This window comes from Centrocercus urophasianus, unplaced genomic scaffold, assembly GCF_019232065.1.
Source record: "Centrocercus urophasianus isolate 14NV4802_14NV808 unplaced genomic scaffold, USGS_Curo_1.0 seq_16, whole genome shotgun sequence".
Lineage (NCBI taxonomy): Eukaryota > Metazoa > Chordata > Aves > Galliformes > Phasianidae > Centrocercus > Centrocercus urophasianus.
Window position 1 is genome coordinate 15,154,220 of NW_024884711.1, and position 27,087 is coordinate 15,181,306.

General features: G+C 40.1%; 1 protein-coding gene across 2 annotated transcripts in view; it reads right to left on the minus strand.

The window, feature by feature from the left end:
- Positions 1-27,087, minus strand: part of CREB5 (cAMP responsive element binding protein 5) — a 238,651-nt gene that overhangs the window by 7,034 nt on the left and 204,530 nt on the right. For both annotated transcript variants that reach the window (XM_042817066.1, XM_042817065.1), the window contains one exon: positions 1,332-1,655. In XM_042817066.1, coding sequence (XP_042673000.1) covers positions 1,332-1,655 — 324 coding nt within the window. The remainder of the gene's footprint in view (positions 1-1,331; positions 1,656-27,087) is intronic.

A 27,087-nucleotide genomic window follows, 5' to 3' on the forward strand; every position in this document is an offset into this window, starting at 1 on the left:
AAAAATGGCTTCAGCAGCACAGAAGGAAAAGCAGCTAACACATTGGCTTGTTGGCTGGTGCCTTATCCTTAAATCTGTGAGATTTCACCTGTTGCCTTTATCTGATGCATGGAGTGTTTACTCTCTTATGGATACCCTAGAGAGCCATTCGCTTACTTTTGGTTTCTATGGTATGAGATAACGTCTCTTTATTGGAGTTTTTAAACAACTCCAAGGAAAATAACTCATTAACAGATGGGAAAATAATTGAATTCACAAAGTAAAAACTGAACTAAACTAAGGAAAGCTCTGGACATCTTCTCACAGGGGAGTCTGCTGATCTCTTATTTAGACTGTTTCTCTAAAGCTGACAATTCATTTTACATTAGCAAATGCTTTGGGGAAATGCCATGTGCTTGCAGTCTCTGCAATAATAAAGCTGGATGTTAGTAAATAGTTAATGTTGTGGGAGGCTGGGATGTCAGCCAAATCTTCTCATTTTCTTTAATGTTTTCTAAGAGCTTGTCTGAAAGGTATTTGCAAGCAATGCAATACTTCACAGATCTAAATTCTTACGTCTGGCTTATTGTCCTCATTGTATGTACTACCCACCTGCACACCTTTAACATCATCTGAATCCAGTTTAGAACTCCTTTCCTAGTTTAAATCTCTCTCCTTGAACTGGCTTCATTGTCTCTTTATCCTGACATGACTTTAGGCCCACTATTGCCCACGCTGTTACCTAATCATTCACCACACCTAGGAGCTGCAATCCCCTTCACAAGGTCTGAAATCCTTTATCTCTTCCTCTAAGCCAGTGTACCTTAAAACTATCTATCTCTACTATCTGCAATATAGACAAGAAATAAATACACCATTGAGTTCAGTGAGGTTGTTTCTTTACGTATTGTGCATACACACATACATAAATTCCTTACTTTGAGTATGCGTATGTGTGGCCATTTTACTTCACTAAAGATTGTGCTATCTATTTCTGTACACAGAATGCATGTAACTCTTTAAATCTTGGCCTGAGAAGTCAAGCACAACATACAGTGCAGAACATAGATTCATAATATACTTTGTCCATAAAAGAATAATGCGGCAATGTGCAGAGATCAGAGTAGGAAAAAAACTTGGAGTTCCTTATTAAGTAAGACATTACAAGTGCCAAGAATATTAAGCAGAAAAATAAGTTGTTGATTCATACGATTTTCTCCGTAAAGTCTATGCTTCCCTGCCACCAGTAGCCAGCATTTTTAAGTAGCTGGAGGGCGAGATGCAACACAGGCATGAGACTTTTACTCCACATAACAGCAAAACTCAGAGATGCACATGGCATCAGGGTCTACCTGTGCTTGTCCGCCCGAATGCAGCGGTGGGTGCGGCGAGGTCTGGTGATGTGCTGGGTGCGCGTGAAGGTGCGAGTGGGAGTGGTGGTGGGGGTGATTCTGCTGGTGATGAGGCTGAGGATGAGGATGGTGCGCTGGGTGCTGGTGCTGGTGGGGGTAGGAGTGGTGAGGTGGCAGTGTCTGGTGTTGATGAGGATGTGAGTGCATATGATGGTGTGGCGCCTGGTCCTGCCGCGAGCTCATCATTTCCATCATGTGGCCCATGGTGTTCATATTCCCGTTCGACATGGCGGCAGGGTGATGAGTCAGTGCTGCCTTCAATCTCTGGAACAAAGCAAAGAAGAAAATTTATATGTGGAGTTCAGAGCATTCAGAATAACATTTCTGATGTAGAACCGGTGCCTTGTGCTTTGAGATTTTTTTTTCTTGTTGTTCCCTTGATAAAACACATCTTATTTCTGTTTGAGAAAGAATATATTCTTGGGCTCTAATCTAATTTTCCACTGTAAGTATGTAGAGATGTAAACATATGAATTGAAACTCAACAGTTGCACATTTCCTACTGTGCTGCTGAGGAGAAATAACTTGCTTTCCTTCTTTTCTGTATGACCAGCTCAGTACCCTTAGTTTCATCAAGTTGTTATTCTTTCAGTTTTAAAAAGAAAGGTCTGATTAAAATAAAGGTGAAAAAAAAGTCTGATATTTAGTTCTCCTCTCCATTGTACTATAGATTTTATTTAAAAGACCACTGATAAATACACCACATTGACATGTGTTTTTAAAGTTCAAGTTTAAAGTATTCTACAATTGTAAGAGCACTCAACCTGTGTTGCTATTTTTTTCATTAGAAAGACAAGAAAATTGCAAGGGTGGTCTCAACCGGGTCCTTTTTCTTTACAGAAAGTTCAAATGTATTCTACGTTATCATGCACTAAACTCTTCTCCTCATGTTTTGTTGGTCCTGGAGTGCTGACCAGGAAAATGCTCTCCTTAATATCAATAAGATTCTATCAGAAACCACCGAAGAGTAATTGGAAGGGCTGCTAGATTTTGAACTATGAGGTATGGTACTTGTGTACCAAGATGACAAATAACTGAAATACAGAGAAAAAAATGTTCCCGTTCAGCACAGTTGCAGGGTCACCCCAAAGCTGCGAATTATACCAGAAATACAGGAAAGCTGCAAGAAATGGTAGTGGTAGAAGGAACAGAGGTGTGCATTTCCCTGTGGCAACCACTGTAGGGCACAGATAACAGTCAGAAGATCCTACAGCCAATGTGGATAACTCTTGTCAAGTGGAAGAGTAATCACAATATCACAGAATCACAGAATCACAGAATGGCTTGGGTTGGAAGGGATAGCAAGGATCACCAAGCTCCCCTACTGAAGGTAGGGCCATCAACCTCCATATCTAATACTAGACCAGGCTGCCCAGGGCCCCATCCAATGTGGCCTTGAACACCTCCAGGGATGGGGCATCCACAAACTCTCTGGGCAGCCTGTTCCAGCACTGAACTGCATTTTGGTTTTGTCTTTAAAGCAAAACCAAATTGTCAGGAAACACAGGATCTGTATATAAGAATTTCAATATATATTAAAATAACATCTGTCTGTGCAACTATATTGCAAGGTAATGGGTAAAGGATCCTATGTTCAAAGTTGCTACTATTTTCTGTACCTGTATACTACTGTTACCGTGTTTGTATATTTGTATACCCTTTTCTATTTGCACAAACATTGCATCAAACACAACCATATTCTTAACCAAAACAAAACAAAAGGTAAAATATTAGGGAAAGGGGAAAAAAAAAAAAAGGAAAAATTTTAGGAGGGGAAAAAAAAAAAAAGTAACAGTATCAATTCAAAATATTTTCCCATAATTTTTGTATGCCAAATGTTTTTGCAGAAGGTCATTCTACTGAGGTATTTTAATAGATTTATTGATTCAAATTCAGTATGTTGTTTCACTAACGATCAACTGGCTGAATAAGAGTTTTTTTAAAAAAGAAAACTTACAGGTACTTTGTAAGAGATATCTACGTCTCAGTTGTATTAAGGAAAACTGGATTGCTGACATTAAAAGTTTCTTCACTGAAAGCCTATCAAATTATTGCTATACTTTTATTATGGCACCTGACAATCTTCTCAAATTGATGCAATTATGACAGCAAAGTTAAGTATCTCTTACCCTACTTCTGAGCACTTATTCTGTATGTCCAAACTGAGCTCAGTCTAACACCCACAGCAGTAACCTGTCCTAGATATAAAGGAAGACTTGCGTAGCACTCATCCTTCATACTTCTGAGTTCAGGTGCTACACTGGTTATTCTAAACAGCTCTTCACAGTGCTCCAGATATCAGGTGTTACTCAGGAATGTATTCAGAAAAATATGGCAAACAACAAATGAACCAGCTAAGTCACTCTGCACATCATTCTTCTTCAGAACTGATCAAGACCTTTATTGTGAAGCAGCACTCAGCTCTTAAGGCAAAGCATCAGCGAAAGCTATCGTAACTTCTTTTCTGAATTGTGGTGCAAAACCAGACTAGTGTTAGCCAGCATTTTTCAAAGGATGAACACCTAACAAAATCTGCCAATGCTATATTTGTCAAAAAGCTCTGAAACTGACGTGCAGCATGGTGCATTCTAAGTTGCAGACTTTTAAAGCAAAAAAAAAAGAAAACTCAATATGTGAAGAATCGGTTTTTTTCAGCTGTAAAAACTGTGGCTTACTAGTGTGGCGCAACTTCAAGGAGGATAAATTATTTTGTTTTCTTTCCACAGCCTCTTCTACCACATCCATTTATTTAAGATAGCAAATCAAGAGAGACTGTGAGAGGTCTGATGTGCAGCTGGTTTCAGTCAATGGGGGTCATTTCCATTTGGTCTGTGTATTTTACAAGCTCCTTGTTCACTGTTCCCAATGGGAGGGTGGGCCAGCTGCCCTGGATCAGAGTCCTGGTCAGAAACCAGCTATCTACCTCACCCTGTCCCAGCACAGCAGCAGCCATTGCCTGGCCCTCGTGTCCCTGTAGCTTTGTGCTTAGATCAGATCTGCAGCAGAGACAGCCCAGCATGCACATGCACCCAGGGCAGCATTTATCTTTCATTACCGAGTTGCTGCTGCCAATCAGAAACATTTGGGGAACCATAATTTTTTTTTTTCATTCAGTCTTCAGTGAGATCAATTGATTTTGATGTTTTAGTTGGAGCACGGGGAAAAAAATGAGCAGAACTTTGCAAGATCTTTGCACTGGGTATATGTAGAGCTGGAAGGGAAGGCTGCATTTTTGTTATTGTTCTTTTTATGTGTGTTAATTGCAAACAGCTGTTTTGTTTTAGTGTCAAATAAATCTAGAATGAAATTATAACCCAGGACCAAATCCTGTGGATGTTCAGGTTTTTGGGAAGTGTGTCACTGACCGCACTGGGGCCTGGGGACACTCAGCAGCACATGGGGCCAGATGGAGGACTCATCACTCAGATCTGCTGTCACCAAAAAGCAAAACTTCTGCCAACCTCAGTGACAGTGTTCCTTAGGACCTAGTCCTCTTCACACCTTTTTGAAGTGCAGTCTTAAAAAAATCCCCACCAGCCTGGAGTTCCCACTCAAGCCAACATGAAATGCAGATACTCATCAATCTTAGGCCCTAGATGATTTATTATTATTATTATTTGATCAAACTGACACGTCAACCGACATCAGTTAAAAGCAGATTTCCACCTGATCACTGTCATTTCCATTCATGATTGCCTTTGGGACAGATGAATGAGACACTGTTTCACAGAGCACAGTCTGCTTCGCCTCTGATCAAATAAATAAAGCAAATTCCCTTTTGATCCTACAGGAAGCCAGAAGAACATGCACTCTCACATTTGATGTTTAGAAGGAAATGGAAACAATGGAAAATATTGCCCCACAGATACAAGTATAGTGTTCCCTGTGCTATTGCTCGTGGTTACGCACTTAACTGACACATTTAGTTTAAAGCCATCCCACTGTATATCATATAAAGCTAACACCTCAAATAAGCTATCACTGAACTGGAAATACTGTTTTCTGGAAACAGCTTGTTCTGATCCTAAAACCTGACATTATGGCGCAATGAATTACTTGGTGTCTTTCTCTGTATCAACATTAACCACAATATATTTGTGGTCTGCCAAAAACAGGCTTCAAGAATTTCAGATCGTGAATGAAAAAGAATATCAGCTTTCCAAACATTCCTCAGCTCAAGATCTTGCTGTTTTTCTAATACTTCTTAATCATGACATGGATTTCAGGGTTGTCTTAGTTTTACCCCACTTTTCTTTCTCCAAAATTGCTAGCAAAAATTACCAGGATTATTTCAATTTGTTCAAAGGAAAAAAAAAAAAAAAAAAGATAATTAGAACTGTTATTTTGGAGGTCGCTTTTCTCACAACTCAAATCACTCTGGGAGTTTCATATTTATATAAATATTTATAACATTTTAACAAGTTATATTTAGAGTACAACAGACTATAAATATTACAGTATATGCCATAATATATACATGAAAATAAACTAAAACTTCCTCCCATTTATTTTTTTGTGGGGAAACAAAGAAAAAATCTCTCCCAGTTTTACAGATTATTACTTGAGTGCTCTATGACTGCATCAGGCAACAAACTATTATATCACCCAGATGAATTTTATGTTGGGACAGGCATGAGATCTGGTTTTGAATAAGATTGAATTGCTCTGAACAAGTATGCATCTTTGCACTCAGAAAAGCCTCTCTTCCTCTTTTAGCCCCCATGCCCAAATTCTGCTGAATTAGAGACAAGAACAGCTGTACTATCAGCTCAATGTCTGGTATATTTGTATCAGGAGATTTTATCAGGTCCCTGAAATCAGATGGAATATAATCTCAAAGATATTTCTTGCACTGGTTAGTGGCTGTGATTCTAGTGCCTGTTACACAGGGATGCAATAAGTTCCCTGCAGGGAAGAGGCTGGAGAGGGGCGGGAAATCAGAACAATACAGACATAAACATCTCTACGCTCCTGCAATCAGATAGTAACCTCAAGGTGAAAATCTTGATTAGCCAAACTTTATGGCAAGAATCCCATAGATTTCAGTGACACCAGTATTGCTTTCTCATCTGTGACGATCAAGTTTTCTTTTTACACCAGTTCTCAAACCCAAGATGAATACATGGAGTTGAGCTGGTGGAAGCTAGAGCCAAGAACAGAACATCACTCAGCATATGCCATGGCATCACACTGAATTTAATCCTTTCTTCAATGACGGTGATGAGAGAACTTACGTGTAAATGTCACTCTGGTCTTTTATAGCTGGCTGCCTACAAGCACTTCACAGTGTCAACAACAGAAACCACTGTTCCCAAATGTTCCACTCGCGTTCGTAAAAGCAAACTGGAGGCGATTCATCTCCACCCAGTAAGTGAATTGCGGATACTTATGACCGCATTTCAGATACTGGTGATTAGAAAGTCTCCAAAGCCATATTAACTGCTTGCTCCTTCATTTCTCCTGCAATAAAATGAAGTCCTGCATTTTGACAGAAGGAGGAGTGAGAGGTGTGAGAAGGACATGAAATCCAGAACTGCAGTGACACGTTGCACTAATGAAAAGAGAAAAGGGGGATGCATTTAATTCACAGCTTACTGGTAAACAGTGCCAAACTGCTAATCTTCTCATTATTTTCACGTTGCTTGGCAAATCTGAATTGTACTTTTCCTTCCCTTCGTACTTTCTTGCCCACTTAGGTTTTGTAACACCACTAACAATGGATCGTCATCAAGACTTCAGAACAGCTTAGTTTCTAACAAAAACAACAAATTTGCTCCCTTGTCCTTCCAAACACAAACAGAATTAAACCTCAGCAGAAAGCAGCAGTGAGAACCAACTGCAAACAATCAAACCAACAATAAAACTAATAGACATCATGCTGCTCGAGGATGGGTCAGCTGTAAGAGCTGCTGCACTTGGAGGAGTCTGGCTTTCCAATGACATCAAGACAAGTGACACCACTCCAGACTAGAGCCAGTTTTAAATAATACAATACAGGTTGCAACTAGAGTGCCCAGGGGTACTTGGCCAGAACCAACATCTTCTGGTGATGGCATTTCATTGAGAATGGAAATGGCTCAGGAACAACAGAAAACACAAGAGATCACAGCCCATCTCCACCTAGAAGTTTCCCTCTCTTCATCTCGAAGCAACTCACCAAGGAGATAAGCATCATTATCCCCGTGCAATGCACCACCTTTATAAGGATGAGCAGTAGAGAAATGCTAAATTCTCCATGCCTATTCTGCATCTATTTTACTGAACAAATAAATTATGAGCAAGACAGAAAATACACTGAAAATACAGTTTGCACTTCTCACTGTATACGACTTATTGCATGAATCATTTCTCAGTGTAGTGTTAAACAACTGGGTTTGATTTGCACAGGAGTCAGGAAATGTAAAGTTCAAAAAATCAAACCCCTAATTCCCACAAAGTCTAAGTCAACCCCTGCATTTGTATCCACGACAAGGGATATTTAATTATGTAATCACATAACAGACAGCAAAATGATTTATTACTGGCAAATGGTGTCATATAATTTCAACATACAATACCAATGAAAGGATCCAAAAAATACAACCAGTTTCTGTCTCATTTCCCCTCTGTGTGCCAGAGTCCAGAAGTGAAACTGCTACTTAGCTGCTACCTACCCCTGGAGAGGCAGGTTTCTGACTGCAAAATGCCTGACACTGTGGGGATTAATTGCCTGTCCCTGCTGTCAGTAGGCAAGCACATATCTCATCTCCATCCTCATTCTCCAAATGGACAGTCTTTTGCTTAGTTACTCTGCTAGATTTATCAATATTATATTCCCATGCCTGCCAAGTTATCACCTGTGAAAAACATAGAAAAGGAGGTGGCAAAAAAATTGTCTAGTGTTACACTCTGCAAAGAAGGGGCAAACTAGGGGTCAACAGAACCTGAACCTGCAATGTCCAGATGTCTTCTGTAATGCCCGTATTACAGCATATTCTAGAGCTGAAAACAACAAACCTTTCTATGCACTGGATGTGGAATATTCCTCATTACTTCCTTGCTCCTGCAAGCAAAGTCTGTATCCAGGTTTCTAAAACCACGTTCCTATCTTCCAAACAATAAAAGCAGGAAGTGCATGCGCAGTGCTGATGCTGCTATATATATCTTGCTTGAACACAGAATGAACACTTACAAATGTATTAAAGGAGAAAAGTGGGAATTGAATTCAGAGGAAATTTAGGATTTGACTATACAAGCCAAATACAGAGCAAAGCCTCAAATCAGAGTGCTTTCTAACACTGAGAAAAATTCTGTAGGTTTGGGCATTTTAATCCATACTCAAAGATCCGAGTGGATTAGCGCTGTACAAATTCCTCTCAGCAGAATACTGCTCTGAAATCTCAAGACCCCTGAAAGAGTTATTTTGGTTTCTTGCAGAGGATGCAAGCTGCTGGCTTGCTTTTTCCCTCTTACAGGCCTAATATACACACCAACGACATGAGAAAGGCAGGTTCAAAGTCTTTCTCTGTCTGAAGATTTCTGAACTTTCATCACCCACCTCTCACTAAGAGTGATTATGATTAAGTCATTCATATTCAAAGAAAAATGCCATCCAAGTATATAAAACTTGGGTTGTTTTTTTGTTTTTTTTTTTTTTCCTTTTCCCCTTCACTAGTGTGATTTTGAATACTCGTTTTTCCTGGATTAAACCCAGCACATTTAAAGGACTACTAGCAAGCCAGAAATGGGATACATGTGCAGTTAAAAGCGCTTTGATTTCATCCCAGATGTGCAGTGCTCAAGGGCGTACACATACACACACACAGTAATCCAGAGACTGAGTATAGGCTATGATCTGATCTGCAGATTTTGCTTCAAGATTATACCAACCAGACTCTGAAATGCAAAACCAAAGGCCTGACCACTTACAGTCATTTGGGATCCCAGGGCACTTTGTGAAGGACTATTGATGTTCATTAGCCTATTGGCCTGATTGGAGAATTGAATGCAGGTAATTAGACTTTGTTTCATTGCCACTTAGTTTCAGATGAAGTTATTTTTCCCCTTTATTTCTAAAATTAAGTAATTCCCGAAACATTTTTCAAGTATTTCTGGATTTTTTTTTTTTTTTTTTTTTTTTTTTTTCTAAAGAAAAGATTAGAACTTAAGGTACAGGATAGTGACATATAAAATGAGAATATGCTTAAAGGTTATTTCACACTTTTCTAAAGCTGAGTTCCAGCATTTGATGAAAAGGACAGACGAGGAGAGGAGAGGAGAGGAGAGGAGAGGAGAGGAGAGGAGAGGAGAGGAGAGGAGGAGAATTATAATCTATGACAACAGCTATCTGCAAGAATATAATGCATATTTAGCACTGAACGTGTATCAGTGTTGATATGTACTGCTCTTTCACAACCTCATGCAAGGTCTCTCATGCTTTCCCACCTTTCCCAGTGGAAAGTTCTCCTGACCTCAACCACTAGACTGCTGCCCTTCACCACATTCTCCATCCATAAGGCCATCTCTCTTCGTTCACGTGCAGCTCAAGTTGCTGCCTTATTTTTCACCATCAGGCATGGATCAGCTGCTTTTAAGCAGTGGCATCTGAGTCAGAGACATTGAGTTTCAAGGCTACCTGAGGCTCCAAAAAGAAGAGATTCTCTACTCAACTACTCAAGGAACATTTCAACTCTGTATCATCTAGCCTTTCCATCAGTTCTTTGAGGATTTTTAACACTTCAGCACAGCGACTGTGTAAAATGAGAAATAATAACTAAAAAACAAAAAAACAAAAAACCTCTCAGAAATATTCTTCTTTTTGGGAAGAAAAAAAAAAAAAGCATGGCATGGTTTATGCTAATAGGTTCTCTTTGTGTTTGAAGAGGCTAGGAATATATCCCAGCACTCTTACTGTGGCTCGGCTGACAAGCAATGACTTATTAAAACACAGTATTTCAGCTTCTCACTCTCTTCTATTCTGTAGAATTACTCTTTGGCACTACTACTTTACAGAGCAATGTGTCAGAGCAAATAGAAAAACAGCCTTCCCTGGGGAAGGGAAAGATGTCGTCTGCTTGGTAAGCCATTGACTCATTCAGCCATTTCTGGACAGCTGGTTGCTGGTCTGGGCTGTCCTACACGCACCACAGGACACAGAACAAATTTCCATGGCTCAGAGACCTGGCTAGACTCACAGCTGTAGTGGCTGAATAGGAGCAGAATTTCCTTTCCAGCATTGACAGGTACGGAGAGCATCCTGCCTCACTTGATTGTGACACTATGGATTTTGGCAAGGACTCTCAGCAAGTGTCTCCCACAGACATGCACACCTTTCCATGCACAAGTCGCCTGCCAGAAGCAGAGGGACAGGTAATGTGGGCTTACAGGGCTGCACTCCTGTCCTTTCTCACTGTCCTCCTCAGGACAATCGAGTATTTAAAGAAGTGTGCCCAACAGCTCCTGCTATTGCTCTACCTTCCTTTTTAAATATTTCTTGTGTATTTGTAATGAGCACAGGAGAAAGGCATAAATACCGTCCTGTTTTGGTGCTTAACACATCTTCCTGTCTCCTCTGCCAGCCTTGCCAGCAGCATTATCCATCTTCCTGACACCACCATTGTCTGATTCATCTGACATATGCACCAGAAAGAAAAGTCATGTTCCGAACAAGATCATAGCGCTGTGATCTCATTCGCGTCTCAGTCTCCTCAGTGACTGCACTTCACAGCATCTCTCAGCTCTCAGTCTCTCAGGGGCTGGTGACTTTTCCAGCTTTCTCACTGCAAACTTTATGGAATAGAAATCACTGAGTCCACATGCCCCATTATTTCCCTCTCATTTGAAATAAAAAAAGCCTCATACCCACCTCACGTTGTGAAATTCAGGTAAAAGTTATGACTAAGTTTCCCCTTTTGGCAGGCACACCAACGAGTCAGTTTAGGACTGGTCTCCTCATAGGTAACTGCATCTCTCATTACTCTCTGTGTGCTACATCAGTCTCAGCTGCAGGAGTGCACATCTCAGGGTTGGCCAGAGATGGCTGTGTTCTGGCAGATGGGGCACAGGCATCCCCCCCACACATGTGGCTGCCAGTGGGAGGATGGAGCTGGGGCATCCTGCTCCCTCTGATGCATACCTGTGTGTGCAAACCATTTCACCCCTGCTCCTCTAACACATCCCTGTGTCCCACAGTGTCCATCTCTCCTGTCCACTGAGCAGTGGGATTTTCAGCATCCCACCACTGCCTGTAGTATAACCTTTATACATATATATATACTTATATATATACCTTTAAAGGTAGTGTATGCCTTTAATAACCCACTAGTCGTCTGGCCACTTAAGCTCCTGTCTCACAGCTACTTCTCCCTGGAGATCTGCCAAAGAATGAAAGAGCAGGTGAGAGGAGGATGGAGGTTGACCAAACCAGGGACTTGGAGGGACTGAGGGAGAGGAAATAGGGTGAAGATTAGGAAAAGGGAGGTAAAAATAGCTGATTTTTATCTCCGATTTTAAAGCAGCATCAGATAATTTATCACATTTTGGTGGCACTCCAGCTGGCAGGGAAAAGACCTATCTTTTTATTAACTCAATTAGCCTGCTTATTTATCAGCAGAGTCCTGGAAGATGCCATCAGTGACTCCACTGTGCTGGTCTCAGGCTATGGGCTGGTCGGCCAGAAGGAGGCCTGTATGGCAGCACATCACCCTGATGGCTCCAGGCAGAGCTCATCACCATGCTGTTCTGGCCACAGAATTCCACAGCATATATCTTGCTCATCAATGAATGCACAAGGAAAGCAACAGAGGGATACAGAGGAGATAAAGCTGGCCTTGGACTGGCACAGAAATGCTGCTGAGGCTGCTGAGGCTCCAGATACAGATGTTGAACAAAATGCTGCTTGGAGATACCTGAGCTGAAGTGTTTCCAACAACACCAAGTGATGAAAAAAACAGGACAGTGGAGTGCATATTCCCAACAAGCTAAAATCCCTCTCAGTCCTAGAAACTGGAGAGAATAATTTCAGCATGATTTCAATGCTATCATAAATAGCATTTATTTTTCTCTTGCTGCTTCTATAAAATGTCAGGCTTCCTTCCCTATCACACATAAACACAGTTACAACACAGATATGCCGGCTTCCAACTTAGCCTTTAAAAGACAGTGTGCAGTTTCGCATTCATACAAATAGTCCGCAGTGCCTCAGCACAAACACAAGACTGCTCAGAAGGCTAGAGGGTCTCCTTGCAATAAGGACACGATGCACACACTGCCAAATACTGCTGTCGTCACAACAGAATTTAAAGAAAATTCGGGCTTTGGTTTTTTTTTTCTTTTTGCTTTCTTTGAGTTTCTTTAGATGTTCTTTCTCTTCCTAAAATGCGACAGGATGTTTTAAGGCAGGACACCCCATCCAACCAACATGGCAGTGAATGTTTCAACAGAGATGAGCTCATGGGAGCCTTTAACAAAGGGTTCCCTCAAAATGCATCCCCTCCACCCCCTGGCCCCCTGGCCAAGTTTGCCTTTCAGCCTCTCCCGCTGATGATTAGCTTGACATTCTGAATTGAGATTCTGCCTGACAGATGACTCCACTCCCACTGATAGTTTAGGCCACATATCAACATTTTATAAATTCTTAATTTTCTCACTGCAGCCATATTGAACAGTTTTGTGCAAATGAGGCTTATAATTACCCAGATAAATCAGTCCTATGCAGTATTTCTTAGGATCTTTCTCAATTTTCTCCCTGGAGGATTGGATCCCATCTGCTTCACTACATTCAGGCTAATTGAAGGGCACTGACTTTTTCCAAATGGATTCATTAATTACTACAGCCAGATTCTCTGTGGGGTTCTTCATTCAATAGGTGACACTTCAGCTGTACTATACCATCCACCCATGTTTAGCAATGCTGCTCTGAGTCTCAGTTACGAGCTAAAACATTTGCAGATGCATTGGCAGGAACGGTCCTGGCCTTTACTGTACAATGTTACAAAACGAATGTGATTCTGTTTCCCCTTTGCTTCTAATTTAATATTCATTCAGCATCTATAAATAATGTAACCACGACTGTTTCAATATGTTTTACTCCTTGCCATCATAAATATAAGCAACCGTCACAAAAAAAAAAAAAAAAAAAAAAAAAAAAGAAACCATAAGTGTGCAGGTCTTGCTTTGCCAAGAGCAGAAAAAGAACAAAAACAAGCGCTTACTGTCATGTTGCAGAAAATCTGCTATGTGTGACAGCATAAGATGAAATTAAACTATTAAACTTCAATAAAAAGCTGTCCTGTGTAATTCTGGGCCTGTGCTAATTTTGTTCAGTAAAGCAGCAGTCTGGGTTTTCAATAAATTCACAGGCAATCCTACAGCTCTGTCAATCATGGAACCAACAAGGAAAAATAAAGAGCCATGTAGCAAAGAACTAACATATGTGAGGAAGGTGGTGGCCACCATCTTCCGCTACAAGCACTCAGTTCTGTAACAAGCAAAAACAAACCTCCCTGTGGTCACAGAGCCTGAATCCCTGTTAGAACATTTCTCAGCCTTCCCTAATAGTAGGCACAATTTCACGCCACTTAAAATATTTTATATTCTGAGAACTCGGTTTGTTAATCCAGGTCTGTGAGGCAACAGGCCTGGAAATCGGTGACACAATCTGCAGTGATTAAACAATAATACTTCATGCTTTCCAGGAATCCCAAAGCGTTTTGTAAACACTGGACCCAGCCATGAAGGCTGACTGGTCTCTCTGCATGGGTCCATGCCCCAGCACTTTGTGCTGGTACACAGATGAAGGCCCCGGGCAGCTCCCCCGGTGTCATTAAATGTAGCATGAGACCCAGTTTATAGATTAGCGAACTAAAACTGAGATTGCCTCAATATTATATAAACCCATAGTGGCAGAGCCAGAAACTCAATCCAAGAGCTGACTCGCTTACAAACAGGGAATAGTCCTGCTCACTTTAACTCTTTCTTGCCTATGGTATTGTGAGTGCTCAGGATGCAGTAACAATCTGCTTCCCTGTGCATTAGTAGAGGCAACATCTCTTCTATGACAGTAGAATACATATGTATAAGCTTTAACTACGTGGTTGGTTTTTGAAGCTAATGCCAACCGAACAAAAATTTAATGAAGCTACTCATCTAACAAATCAGTAAGCATGTAATTCTTCTCACATCTCATGTTCACTGATTTGAAATAAATATCTCAGATAAGTAGATTGCGTACATAGGGATGCTGATAGGGACATGTGGTGTACATAGGGATGTACCTTGTCCTACAGGTCAATAAAAGATTTCTTTTGCCTGCTACACTTTTAGCTCAGCAGTGACTTCCCCAGAGCTCTAAGATGGACTTGGTCAGAAGCTTCATTTTTAAGGCAGAAATCTCTCACATCTTTACACCTGATTGCCACTTTATTTCTTCTTAAAGAGGTACTCGTGCTTCTCATCAGCTAATAAATTCATTCCTTTGCTGGCCAGTGCAGCAAGCTACACTCTTTCAAAGGGAAAGTCTGAAGCAACTCTGTCATCACCTGGCATATATAGAGGCATTCTGAATTTGAGTGGTTAGCTATTTGATTCCTTTTTTCTTTTCATTTTGCTTGTCTCTCCTCTCTCCCTGGTTTATAAACAACTGCTCAACAGTCAAAACACAGCTCATAAATTGTTCACACAGAAAAGCAAAGCTATGAAAGTAGCCCATATCTTTTGCTTCCAATTTGTTTTCTTCTCTAGAGTTGGTGCTGGCAGACGAATTTCTGCAGGCAGGAGGGCAGCAGAAAGCAGGCAGCTCCCTCCCCTCCTGCCTCTGCTTGTGGGATGCTGGGGAGATGTGCTGCAGGGGCTGTGCTGATGCGTGGTAGCTGAGAACCTGCCCCCCGCCATTTGCCAGCCATGTCAGAGCTGCTGGTTAGCAGAGCAGCTGGTTTGAGCTCTCAGAAGCCAGCCAGAGGCGGTTTTGTTTAGGTTAACACATTTTATCACTTTTATGACAGTGAAAATGTATAGCTCAAGTGCTCCAGTTCTTAAAGCGAGTGCCCAGGACCTATGAATCACAAGAAACATTTCGCAGCGTGAGGGACACTCGTCATGTTTTGCAATACAAGAAATCAGTCTAGACATTACCAACTTTCAAAAAACAATATTAAAAGCAACCCAGTAAACTTTTTTTATTTTTTTATTTTTTAATCAAAAATAACTCTACATGCTCAAATGTACTCCATCACGAAGCAAAGACAGAAAGCTTCTCTCAGCCCTAACTGTGGTAGCGCTACACTTTCTTATTCAGGAGCTGAGGGATGTGACATACTATATACACCAGTGAATTGTAAAGCAGTTAGTCTTCTGTGCAGCTGATGGGAATGATCGATTGATCTCTCACCTCACCTCACTCTTTGCAATTGCCTCGCCTTCTCCTTCTCACTCCTTCTCTTCTCCTCTCTCCCTGCCCCAGAAATGGATCAGACCACTGTATTCATCAAAATGCACAGACAGTTCTAGCCAAAAGCAATGCTTCCTGCTTTGCAGGGCAGCAGGCTGGCTTCATGTTCTGTGATTGACTACTACAGCCAGTTGTGTCCTGCACATCTCTGAATCAGACCATAAAACCATTTCCTTCTCTGCTACAGCTGCTAGAAGAACTGCATTATCATTTTATTTCACGTTGCATTTGAGGTCGAGGGGAAATGTAATAGCGGTGGCTAAAGCTACCTGCAAGCTGTTTAAAATTCTCCCTAATTCTTTGCCATTAATTTTATCAGCGTTCTTTTTCCTGTTCAGTACATTCCTGTTCCTGTACAGTAGCATTCTGTAATATTTTAGTAAGATTCAGAGATGACTTCATTCTCTTGTTTAACAACCTTATTCTTAAAGGAGAGTCCGGTATCATTTCATTTGTCTTCAAACTCCATGCTTTCCAAAAGCTATCTTTTCCGTTATTTTCTTCTGGCTAAAAATCATTGAGGTAGAGATAAATGTGCTTTGTGACTAAGAAGTAACATTATCAAAAGCAACATACATCTGACAGGATTTGCCCACCAAAGGAATAATAATGGTTTACTTTAAAACTGTTGACAAACTGATGCATTTGGATTAAATGATATTCACTCAAACTAGGCATATTCTAGTTTGAACTAGGTACAGACAAATTGCAGAAGCTGTGCCTTATTCTTGTTCATGTTGACTTACATCTGAAACTCATCTTTGTTCATATACTAGATGTACTGTGATTTTTTTTCTATCTTTTCCTCCTCCTCCTCCTTTTGATCCTTACTCGAAAATAAATAAGAATGTAATTTGAAGCAACAAAATCTTCACCCACAACATCAATCCGCACAGCTAATGTCACAGCCTATCTGCAGCGCAATATCTGACATGAATTCTGCTTTTTTCAAAATGTGTTTCTCTTGCACTGAGGCAAAATGGGACAAATTAAATATACTACAGCAGAGATACTGGAAGAATTCACTTCACGTACAAAGTTGTTGCCCTGAGACAGCTGAGTAAACAGCTTGCAAAAGTCTGTTTGAAGACTGCCAGCTAGTTACACCCATAATTTCATCTCTATTAACAAAAACAGCTCAAACTGTCGCAATGCTCTGAGCTGATTACTGAGCATCTAAATTATGGCGTGTCACTTGAGTAACCCTCTGCAGCAGTAGGGGCTGTATTTTGATGCCCCTTCTGTACTTCCCACCTTGCTGATTAGTAGACTATCCATCAAAAGCAGCAAATATGTAGGAAAAGATACAGAGAGGTTTTGGCAATATTATCCCATGACTGACAGAAAATAGTTGTGTAATACTGTTCAGCTAAGTGAGTCAGAATAACAACTCTCATAAATATGTCCTTCTGAGCTAGATGTGGAACCATTTGGGGAAAGAGGGAGTGATCTGAAAAAAAATATGCTTTCACAAATGATGCCACCATTGCATTCAAATAGCTGGAGTTTCTGATGCAGTGCTCACAGAAGTGTGTACCTGCACGGACTACAAAACTTCAGAATGATAAGCGCACAAAAAACGGGACTGCTCCAGCTCTGACACCTCAACTGGAATGGCAAATCAAAGCTAGCTAGCTAGTGACCCTCTTACTAGGAAATTGGAGTCTATCAACGAGGCTACCTAAGTGAGTTATTCCACACTAGCACGAGGGTCAAATCTATACAGAAATCAGTTCTAGTGGCTATACCTGGTGACTCCAATTCACAAAGCATAGCAAGAGAGCTGACAAAAGTTCTGGTAGTAAAGTAAGAAACTCCATTATGCATGTCAATCAACCAATGGAAATGATCTGGAGTAGGTGTAAATATAAAAGAAATACCTGGGAAATATCATAGAGTGCTTGAGTGATTTCCAAATTAAAGCAATACTTTTATAGATTTGTTGTGTTTTGATTTAGTTTCTATCCTTCCTTTAAACCTTCATGAACCAAACCAAGCAAAAAAACTTTCATGAGGGCTCCACAGACTCACATCTTTCTTCAAAATGATGCCCGTTGACTCTGTGTGTTGAAAAGGGGTTATACTAATGCAACTTAAAATTATAGAACCAGGAAACATTTAGAGAAAGGGATCCCAAACTCTGTGGAAGCAATAGAACAGACTCCATGCAATGCAGCAAAACATACGCACTGCAGTACCTTCAGGTGTTCTATTACACTTCAGAATGTTTCACTACAATACCTTTACGTTTTTCTGTCATGAATATATTAAGGCCTTTTGAACACATAAAGCATTAGGGAACTGCAAATATGGGGAGCTATCTATTGGGAATTCCTGATTTTACTGTTAGTTAGGACATCTACAAGCATTAAATCATCTACATTTTGACAAAACCTGAATGACCATCACTCTCAATATTTATAGCAGTTTCTATATTTTGTGATGAATCATCCTTACAAAAATACATATTTTTAATTATACTGAGTTCGATTAAGTTTTTAACAGCAAAAAATCTGGCAAGACAAATGAAGACTTCAGACAAGGATTTTAAAATTGTGCATTCACAGAAACATGCTCCCTCCTGTCCAAATTTGTCTTTTCACATTGTCTTAACATATTAAGAAATCTTAACACATTAAACAGAAATTGTGCAATAATTTCAGAGATTAATGACAAGAGTGGGAGAAGACAATGACTTTTCTTTGAGAAATTATCTGGAGGCACTTTGCCTCCAGTCTCCAATTAAGAAGAAACCACAGAACACCTTTTATCTTCCCTTATTTCAATTTCTTCCTTAACATACTGTGCTAAAGCAGTATCCTGGACCAAGAAACAGGAATGAACTAGATAACGTTAATAATCTGGGTAATAGGATTTGCGTAGTCCACAAATTTGAACATGATTTTGCTTATTTCACACAAGCACACACGCTTTGCACTCTGAACTGTGTGAAGTACATGCAAGAGGTGCAGCAAACTTAATGGACTTATGCATACCCATGTGTGTTCTTACCCATTTTCAGCTAGGTTATGTTTCTCTATTACAAATGTCTCTTCAAGTTCAAAAAGCCCAAACCCAAAGCATCACAGAAATTCAACAGGTTATACTAATAGCATAACATATGCATTTTGCAGGTCACCTTGCATATGACTCTGATGTGGTTTTGCATTAGCGTTGGAAGGACACTGAGATACAATACTAGATTGCAAATGCTGATTGTAGCATTTAGGACAGTGAAGGACAATGGGTGATTTGTATTGTCACTGACTGCACAGATTACGGAGCTGAATTGCTGCATGTGTCTGACATTCGTTGAACCAAGTCTCTCCCTCCTTCTTTCCTTTAATGTTTTATTGACTGGGCTCAAAACAGCACATTTGTGCAAACACCCACGTGTGCCTTTTTTGGACCAGCATGCCTGTAAAGATCGCCCTCTGAACCCCATTTGTCCCCTGTCAAATCCAGCAGGAGATCCTCGCTGCTCCTGGAGTTGGTAACTCAGCACATCGGGCCACAGCCATTGTGAAGCAGTTCAAGGTCACTAGGTGGACAGCAGGCTGCAAGCATGCTGTGTTATTGCTACCATGGCAGTTTGAATGGAAATATCTGCGAGGGCTTTCACAAGCCTGAAATTTCCATAAGGTTCACTTCCAAGCAAGTATAGAGTATACAGATGGAATAGAAAAACAACGGGAGAGCTTGGTAACGTTTATAGTTGTTGTGAAGGCAGCAGCTGAAGGAAAGCTCAAAGAGTTGGCAGAAGGTCTCCTCCTCTAGCACAGCAAGGAAACCAGGAGGAGAGGGTGGAGAGCGAGCACTGTGGAGGAGCTCAGCACTTGAGGATTTACTAACATGCAGCCCATCAAGGGCAGGAGCCTGCTGATGGACACAGTGACTACAGTCCGTGAAATGATTAATTGGAGTTACAAAATAAGGAAAATAAGGCACCAAAAAGCTGTGACCCACCCACTCAAGCCCATATGTGAATCTATAAATCAGGCACCAACCACCCTGCAAATTGGCAGCTGGCACTATAACGTTACACATGGTGCCGGCTAAAGGCCTCCTTGTATGTTTTGAGTTAACTTTGTTTTCTAGGGTCTTTGCCATAGAATAAAAGCCTTAAAAGTGTGTGTACGTGCTGCTTACTTTGGGAGAGGAGAGCAAGAATAAAGAGCTCTAAAAGAACAGCAACATTACCCTGCCATCTATCAGCTCTCACCAGTACCTTCCTGTAAAACCCTGGTGAAGAAAACGAGGAGAATTAGCTTCAGAGCTTCTGCCAATCTGACATTTCAACAGGAAGCAGTTTCTGCTATGGAGTAATAAATGTTTCTTGCTGGCAAATTTACTTTTTTACCACCTCTAGTGTCTCACTAGAACTGGCAGCAGACAACTTCACCAAACCTTAAAAGCCAGCCTTTTATAACATCTACATAGCGTCTTCTATCCTAATAGCATTAAAGGCAATAAAAAAAATAAAATAAAATAAAAACACAGGGAACCCTTTTAAGTTCTCTCTTTTCCAGTGCCATTGGTGAACCTGAATGAGATCTGTGGTCCAGAAAGAGAGTTTTCTCCTGAATTTCCTACTGCAAATACTGGCAAAACAACAGCTGTCGTACAGTGCTAAGGCTGTCTCCTACCCACCCCCTGCTCTGGCACTATGCGTGTCGATGTGTTGATTCATACACAGGAGAAGGGAAAGCACTGGACCCACTGGACGCAGAGCGTAGGAAGGAGGTGTGTCTGCCAGCAAATCTCTAGACTTTGATCACTCCTACTTATTTGCCTCTGTCTCCCTGCTGCACTCATTTTGCCTACAGTCATTCCACCTTGGCAAGGATGTCTGCAAAAGCTCGTAAGCCAAGCGTAGTCAAACCTAGTTAGTATATAGACGGGAAACCTCCAAGGAAAACCTAGCTACCGCAGGAATAAATCCAGCTGGCATGTTTCTTTCCTTTTTAGCAAAAAATATAGCACTGTGTAGTGGGTGAGGAGGCAGGAATCCTGTGGTAGAAAGCATTTTTCTTCCTTTGAACCAAACCTGGATCTCTGATATTCACTGAAGGACCATGAAAGTTTACCTAGAACAGTCACACAAAAGAGACATTCCAGCGAAAATCAAACCTGATTGTGCTCGCACCTCCCCAGCATCTGCTCTTTCCAGTTTTAAGGTATTGAGTGGGTTTGGAAATCTTTGTACAAAGCTACATTTCACCTCAAAGGGTTTTAGTATAAAAGTCATTCAAGCTCACTAAAGGCTTTGGCATGAAGTACAGCACGTCTAACTCCTTTTGTATCTCATGTAGTCATTTGGACCTGCGTAAAACGCAGCATGCAGCCACCTGAGAAACAAAGGTTTCATTTTACATAGATGTAAGAAGTCAATTCCAGACATCCACAGAATGAGACCCAATGTATCCTGGAGCAGTGTTAGTCAACCAGTGGTCTGTAAGGAGATCCCTGAAATGCCTGAAACCACATATATTTGCTCCTGTGCAGCTGGGAGGTCAGTGTCTATAGGCAGGGCTCTACTTGCAAGTCAGTGTCCAATTCATTTTAGCACCTAATTAATGTGTTTGTAGTTAGAACTACAAAATTATAATTTCATAAAGTACTACTTACTGTACAATAACTGCTGCTCATCTCACCTATCACACCGCTACCACACCTACTTGCCTACCTACCGTCTACACAGTAATTGAATGCAATATTATCTGCACAGTTTTTCACAGCTGTGAGATGTCATTCTCATTTAAAAATGTGAAGAATCGCTGTTCTACAGGCATATTCTGGAGATGATTTAGTAAGGGCTTGTGTTACTGGTTCATCCTGCTAGTACGAACATCTCCCACTGCATGGAATTTGTACCTCTAGGTTTGTGTTTTACCACCCACAGTCATTGTTAATTTCCTATTACTTCAGCATCCACCCACAGACTCTCTGAACAATATATTGGGCTCTTCAGGCACTATGACAATATCGATACATAATAATTACTTTACTATACATTTGCATACCCATCCTGCCTTCTTCAAACAACTCCTGAGCTGGAACAGCTTTGAGCTCTATCAAAAGAGCCACACTGTGACCAGCCAAGGACACTACTTTGCTCCCACTGTTGTATGAGGCAAGCATGTAGAGAAGAAAAAAAAAACCAACACCACAGCAATTATCACTGCATACATTTTCATTCTTTTCCCATTTCCATTTAAGGGGAAATCATTTCATTTTCAGTGAAGTCTGGCTCAGAAGCCCACTTCTTGATAGAAAGAAGCCTTTAATTTTGTTTTTTTTTGACTAATCAAAACCATGGAACGGTTATATTTCACCCAGTTTACTTAACGTGATGTGACAGTGTTTGCAACTGTAGGCAGAGCATTAAAAACATCATGAAGATTAGGAAGAGGAAGATGGCAAAAGCCAGGCAGGATAGTGGCTGACAGCTGATGTGTATTAAGACTGAACGGAGCAATAAGTTAACAAAACCTGCTGCTTCAAAACAACCAAAACCAAATAAGTCCTCGGGACTAGAATCCAAATTGGGAAGGAGAGAGGGTGACAAAACAGGCAATCCAACCACTCTGATGGCTTTTGCTTTGGGATGCCGTGAATTGTAGCACACAATGTACCAGAAGCACATTATTGAAAACATCACAGCATGCTGAGTCCTACTGCACATGAAGTTTTTAGTAACTCTCTATTTCTGAGGTCTCCTAAAAAATTTCACTACGGTGCTTGTATTACAGACATTTCAGATGTCAGGGCACCAAAGGCGATCCAATCATCATCATACAGAGAAATGCAAAGCTTGAGAACTATCACGATATTATCACTATTACTGTGTGTAGCAGGGAAAAATACTGACTTTCGGTGATCTCAGATTGTTAAAAACCTGTGAGTAATTAAAATTAATGTGGAAATTACTGCTAGACTCAAGGCTGCTTAAGAAATAAAGAAGTTACTTGCTAACACTGCTGACTCTGATGATAAGTTAAGAATTTGCTGAGGGCATCAGAACATGGGAAAAAGAGAAAAAATAATTAAAGAAACAGATTTTCTTTTCTTTTCTTTTTTTTTTTTTTCCCTCCAGTGGCACGTGCACAGTCTGTGATGCTCTACAAAATTAGTCTTTTAAAGTCTAAAATTTTCACATGATATTTGAAAAGGAACTATAGTTAGAATATCTAGTTGGGGGAAATAAAGGTTGGTCATCACGTACAAAAAAAAAAAACAAACCACAAATGGAAGCAAGAGCTTTCACTGAATAATGCTGCAAAGTTATTAAATATCCTTTCCACAAGTAAATGTTAACTGCTATAGGAAAGTACCCTCTTCTGAAGAAAGTAAGAAATTTTTTGAGGTATTGTGTTAATCCGATCCACTTCACATAAACATTAACCATCAAAACAATAATGTTAGCATTTCTTGGTAAGGCTTACTCTTGCAAAAATGATTTTATCCAATTTTTAAATTTGGATTAATTCGTTTGGAAAGAGTGACCCGTTTCTGCTTCCATGCAATCAATGAGAGAAAATCCCAGTAGGGCAAGGGTTGAACCATTTTTAAAGTTTATTTTTCCTTGTTGTATTTAATGCTCTAACCAGACGTCCTACAAAATAAACTACAACAAGCTTGTCTGGACATTTAATAAGGGCCAGATTCAGAAAACCCCAGCTAGTAAATTTAGCATTTAATGGGCACAATTCCTTGGCCATATTTTATGAAAAGAAAGACACACATTCAGGATATTACACGCAGAGATGTCTCATGGAGATGTTACTGAAGTATACATGAGTTTGCATTTACTTGGCTTCATTCTTGAATGTGGTATTTTCATTGTGAAGAGACTTACACCATTTCCACTTAACAACAACTATATTTGAATACTTCCAAATATATACTTTCAATAGATTTATTCCAGTGCAACATTTTTAAAATTTGTGTTAACCCAGAATTTTTTTGTTTTTGTCTCCAGAGGTCAAATTAGGACATGGTAAAAAACAAAAGTACACACTTCCTCTCCAAAAGTCATTAGATTATTTTTATATTTTGTAATACTTAAACAACTTGATCATTATGAGGATACGTGTCCTTGTTATTAGCAATATTAGTCAATCTTCTTTGGACAAAAACAAACAAACAAACAAAAAACCCCCCCCCACACACAAAAAAAACCCTAAGCTAAAGAAAGTAAAAAAGAAACTAACTTATATTGAGAGATGAGTTTTCAGTATTTTTATTCTATGCTATGTGGAAGAATGGCCATAATGGCCATGAAGGCATGCAGTGGCCTTAATGTGGCATTGCAGACCTGATCCCACTGCCAGTAAAGTCAGTGGAAAGAGTTCAGCAGTGCCTGGACCAAACCTGTAATATGAGGTGAATGAGTAATAAGAATAATACACAGAATGATTCACATTTAATAAGGCTATTGTCAAAATACAATGCAAGCAGGAGTTTCGGATCCTTTGAATGTTTGTCAGTGCATGTTTTTTTGCACAATACTCTCTCCTTCTTTGTTGCTACAAACTGTATGGCAAAGATTCAGCAAGTACTTTGCTCAAAGCACCACAGATCTCCAACAGTACAAAACACAAAGGTAAGGGCAATCCTCCTTCTTTCGCTCCAGCAGGGATTGGTAGAACTGGGAGGGCTGAAGGGGCCAGTACACAAGGACACAGCTGGGCGGTATGGTAGGATACTATGGTACTGGTCAGCACACTGAGTATTTAACATCTTCCCACCCGGTGCAATGAATCAGAGGAAAAACCCACTGGGGACATCCATACAGAAGCCACCCCTACGGCAAGGATGGGCTATACCAGTATTCCTCATCACCATGCTAGCATATTCTTCTGACGTTGGCTATCAGACCAGCTTTGAGAAAGGATTTTAAATAAAATCATACAAGGAATTGGTATCTGCAGTGGTGCCAATACAGCCCCTCACCTACTTTGCATTGGTCAAGCAGAGAATTTTCTTCTCTGTCCTGGATTCGCAGTGTCATTTGTGTGCCGAACTCAGATCCTTGAGATGGGAACATGTAGGAGCGGATAAAGTTTCAAGTTACAAATAAAAAAGGAATGTCAAAATTCCTAAAGCTGCCCACCAGTGGAGCTTACGTGCTCACTGGGAGGCTGACCCACACTGAAGTTTCTAGTAATGACAGTGCGCAGATCCGAGAAGACTGCAGGACTCATCTTTCCTGTCAGCAAACATGTTTTCCTGTATGAGTCTATGTAGCCCCAGTCAAAATTAGTGTTCCAATGTGCCACAGTGTCTGGACAAATGGTGCTAAAGCTCAGCTCATCTATAAATTAGATTCCAGACCAAGAATGATAAATGCATAAAATGGAATTGATGAAAATCCCAGTTGGTTTATCTGCTTGCTTTACTAGGATCAGACTTATAAAACTGAGGAAGCAGCCTAAAGTGCCTTGCTGACTTTATTTAGGAATATTATAAAAGAGAGGGAAGAGAGAGGTTCTAATTCTTTACATTTGAAGGAAAAAAAAAGAAATTAAAAAAGCTGAACATATGTGCATTGCAATGGATATTTAAAAAGACACTCAGGGAATGATCACATATACTGCAACTTATTATGTTTCTTTGAATTTTAAAATGTAATTTTGATAATGCAATTGCTTTAACTGCCTCTTGTGATGGCCAGTGCTTGCTGCCATTGCTTGTATTACAGCAAGAGCATTTTTACTATCTGAAAACAGTAAATACAGCACTCAAATGCAACTTATGCTTTCAGCTCTTTTTGATCAAGCAACCCCAAACAGCACTCCAATGAGTAACAGAAGTATAGCAAAAAAATGATATTATCTCTTGCTGTTGCCATTGTCTAAATACATAATATGCTGAATTTTATAAAGAGAATATGAGTAGTAATATACAATACAAAATACTTATCTATGAAAGAAAAGGTAAAAGACACATAAAATATAAGTGGGTAATCACAATTTATCTAATTCTCACTGAGTGAAAATGACCCCACTAAATCTCATTATACTAAGTACAGATATAAATTCCTAGGTGACAACTTAAACATGGAAATAGCAGGAGCATTATGGATCTCCAGTCTCCAATTACTCTAGGTAAAGTATGAAAGATTTTTTTATTAAATGACAAAAGCATCAGTGAAAATAGTGAGTAATATGGTAGGTAAAGACTTTATAATCTACTGCTTTGAACTTCTTTTCTTATTAACAGGAAGCGAAACCTGGGTCAGAATTCTGAACAATAAACTTGACTTTGTTCCCATTGACATCCGCACATATTTTGCCTCCAATCTTTGTGGAAAGGGAGTAAGTGAAACAGCACACAAAATAAATTACTCTTGAGTGTGTATTTACTAGCTGCTTCTTAAAACAGCCTTTCTGAGGTGCTGAGAAGTACTAGTAAATTACTGCTAAGACTCTTAGCAGAGTGACTCTAAAAACGTATATTCTCCTGTATTCATACTCATACATAGATTAAAAAAAAGCCCACAATTTTGATATCGTGTACAGCATTCGCTCTCTTTAAACTCCAACGAAACACCTAGAACTCCAATGAAAACTAATGGGCAATCACATCATATCCCCAAAATAGAATCAAGCTGGAATTGTTTCCTGTACAGACATATTCTATATTAACAGACAATCTGTGCAGAAGTAAAATGCGCTGGTTTGGTCCATTTTATCCAGCATCACTCACATAAAAGCTTGTCTTACTTGACTTCCACAACCAAAAAGTTTGTTAGAACCTGTTACCTACACATCCTTTATAGCCCCTGCAAGAGACAAGCATTTTCAAAGAATGATTAACCCCTCTTGTTTCTGACACATCATTCATCCTGTCATTCTCACAGCATTTGCTGTTGAAATGCAGCAAGTCACAAGGTGTGCCCATCCCTATGGCAGAGAGGGAACTAAGGAAGAGGAACTTGCAACTACTTTGGTGAGCTACAATTTGCCTACATTTGCAAGCAATCCAGTTTGTAGAGTGTTGTGTAGCCCAATTTGTGTTTTCTACTCTTTTAAAGACCAAAATTTTTCCTGAAGATAACAAAATGAAAGAAAGGGGAAACATATTTTGAAAAATATGACAGCAGATGTGTTTTTAATATATCTTTGGCATAAAATAAAGAGGAACAATGCCATTAGGTTTCAGCGTGGATCAAGGCCAGTGTGAACTGGCCTTCCCCTTTTTCCCCCTCAAAGTAAAGAAACAAGTGATATTTTCATCTCAGCTCATGTCACAAACATAACTAATCCA